The sequence below is a fragment of the Morus notabilis genome, unplaced genomic scaffold (assembly GCF_000414095.1).
Source record: "Morus notabilis unplaced genomic scaffold, ASM41409v2 Scaffold9651, whole genome shotgun sequence".
Lineage (NCBI taxonomy): Eukaryota > Viridiplantae > Streptophyta > Magnoliopsida > Rosales > Moraceae > Morus > Morus notabilis.
In genome coordinates this window covers 1-3053 of record NW_010359671.1, presented here as the reverse complement: position 1 = coordinate 3053, position 3053 = coordinate 1, and the positions used below count along the sequence as shown (strand labels likewise).

General features: G+C 30.5%; 1 protein-coding gene across 1 annotated transcript; it reads right to left on the bottom strand.

Annotated features, from left to right (window-relative positions):
- Nucleotides 1-40: 40 nt before the first annotated feature.
- On the bottom strand, nucleotides 41-1210 carry LOC21384029 (transcription factor MYB93; the record flags this gene model as incomplete). The annotated part of the gene is made up of 2 exons (XM_024163552.1): nucleotides 945-1210; nucleotides 41-482 (listed from the first exon to the last, which is right to left on the bottom strand). Coding segments are annotated over exons 1-2 (708 nt in total), but the record flags the coding sequence as incomplete, so codon positions are not given.
- Nucleotides 1211-3053: the final 1843 nt, after the last annotated feature.

Here is a 3053-nt window from a genome sequence, read left to right as displayed (position 1 = left end):
TCATAAGCTGGAAGAGATTTTGGAAAAGCTGAATTTTGACCATTTGATCAGCTACTTCTGCCTGTAACTTGAGGGCATTTTCCCAAGGAGCAATATTACTCGTGGTATTAATACTATTTAAGTTGTTCATCATGAAGTGTGGTGAACTAAGAAACTGAGAAAGATTAAGATTCATAAGCTGGAAGAGATTTTGGAAAAGCTGAATTTTGACCATTTGATCGGCTACTTCTGCCTGTAACTTGAGGGCATTTTCCCAAGGAGCAATATTACTAGTGGTATTAATACTATTTAAGTTGTTCATCATGAAGTGTGGGGAACTAAGAAACTGAGAAAGATTAAGTAGTTGATTCAGATCAGTCCTTGGTTTGTGAGTGTTTGGATCAATACCCATTTGGAGAAGCTTCTTCCTAAGATAAGTGTTCCAGAAGTTCTTTATCTCATTGTCTGTTCTTCCTGGAAGATGGGTTGCAATCTTTGACCACCTGCAAACAATTAATAAAGTTGCATCATTAAAGTACTGCAAAATCTAAAACTTCATGATCATTGTAAAAGTATTAGTCAGACTTAATTGTTAATTCTAATCAATTTTTAGCTTTGAATTATTCAAAACAGTGACAAATTCTCAGGAGCAGTAGCTATCCATAATCTCATAATCGATCGATATTTTCATAATTAACTCACATTTGTTTCTTCCTTCTCCAAATCATGGATTAGTCTTATCATTTAAGTTAAAAAATTCACGAAACATCTTAGAGAGGATTAGCAACATAAATCTTTCCAATAATTTTTTTTTTAATGAAAATAGATAGAAAGTGATATTAATGAAATTTAACATATCCCAATTAAGTTGGCATTTGCTAAATAACTCGTCCTATATATATTTTCAGTATTTCTGAATAAACAATCTTTAGAAAGAAAGTAGAAAATGAAATAAAACGACTCACTTGTTTCCGAGAACCGAATGAAGGTTGATGATGATTCTCTCTTCCTCTTCAGAGAACTTCCCTCTCTTAATATCGGGTCTAAGGTAATTTGTCCATCTTAACCTGCAACTCTTTCCACATCTATTCAACCCCGCAAGCTTGGGGAGAGATCTCCAACATCCATGGCCATTAGTGGCAATATAGTCAATTAGCTTCTTGTCTTCCTCAGGCGTCCATGGCCCTTTCTTCAAGCCAGATTTCTCATCACAACAAGGGGACCTACCCATTATAATATTTTCTGATGAAAACTGAATTTGAGATTTGTATTTAATTTCCAAAGTTCAATTTGCAAAGACAAATGGTGGGTTTTATATAAGTGCATGGGAGACACAATATTTCAAAATGATGAGGTAATTGTTTTTCTTAATATATTGACTATTGATATGGAACAATATTTTCTTGTGAAGGAAATTGTACCAATATTTTGCCCTTTTCCTAGTGAAAAAGAACTAAAGAATATTGAGGTTGTAATCTTACCAAATGAACGGCATCAAAATCATATCGGGATTAGGTAGTGCAGGTGTCATTAATCTGGTAAAGGAGGTGATAAATGTGGTTGAATTTACATGAAATGATGGTCTGTTCAAAAGACACCAGTCTGAGGTCTGTTATTATAAGGAAAATAATTGTATCAATGACCAAGAAGTTGCGTGAGATGTAAGGTTATCTCCCGACCAAAAACTTGCAAGAAGAAAAAATCATAAAAATATCCGACATCCATGAAAAGTTAGAAACATGTGTTATTTCGCAGAGGTATCATGCACCTCTACATATATAAATTGTTTTCATGAAAATTGGATTTTTTAAGAATTTGAGTTTCCGTCTTTGTAATTAAGTAGAATGACTCAACGTTTTTATAAATTAGTGTTTAATATTATATTTAAATGATGTGAAACTCAGATTTATTTTTGATATGTATATATATATATGTATATGTGTCATGTGTATCGATGTGTGTGTATATAATAATTTATACATGTTAGTTCATATACACGTTTATTTCTAGGAATATTTCTCTCTTGTATCTGTCTACATTTTCATGTGTTCAGATGATCATGACTTCATATTCAGATCATCCTAATTTGTTTTACAGTTCTAGGGAGCTTTACAATATGAAATCATGATCTTTGTTTTTTTGTTTGCTAAAAAAAAAAAAAAAAAAAAAAAAAAAAAGAAGAGAGATCATGACTTCATATTGTAAATCTCTGTAAAACAAATTAGGACAATCTTAATACAAGTGCTTTACATTGGAAAAGTTTAGTTTGGACAAGGCAATTCAAGATGGAGGAGCTTTACGGGGAAAACAAAGGAAAAAGGAAAAAAAAAACAAACAAAAAAGAGTTCAGGAAATTAAAAATTACAATGTTATAAATGTTTCAGTCCCCAACCCCAAGTCAAATGATCTTTTGCTTTAAAAATCCTGAAAATTGCATTGCCTAATGAAATTAACCATAGCACGCAGAACTCTATAATTTACACACACACGTAAAAGAATCACATATTTTGAACCTAACGTTGTTCTGTGAAGATATGGATCAAAATAGTGCCACGATCATCACTAGATGATATTGAACTAATTACAAAAAATAAAGCAGATCAAAGCCTATTTCTAGCTATAGTTTTTTTTCTTTTTTTTTTTATCTTGAATTTTGGCTATAAAGATAGGATATAATTAACAACGTCATGAAATTTTTTCTTTTCCTTTTTAATGGAAATTAACAAAATGATCTATCTCTAAGACACACTCTCTAATATATATGGACGAATTTTTAATGGTTATATTTTAATTAATAATTATTATTAAAGATAAAAATTTGATGATGTTGCGTGATTGGAATCTAATCTCATTAATTGTTATAAATTTTTTTGACCAACTATCTAATTTATTATAATTGTAAGATCAATATCTTACCGTTAAAATAATAATAACCATTAATGAGTAAATATTGGAGTACGCCCATTAAAACCACACCTATATATATACACTTATAAATATATACATATATATATAGTTAAGCTAAGAGAGAATTGGGATATTGCATCACGCAAGACATCATATATATATATATA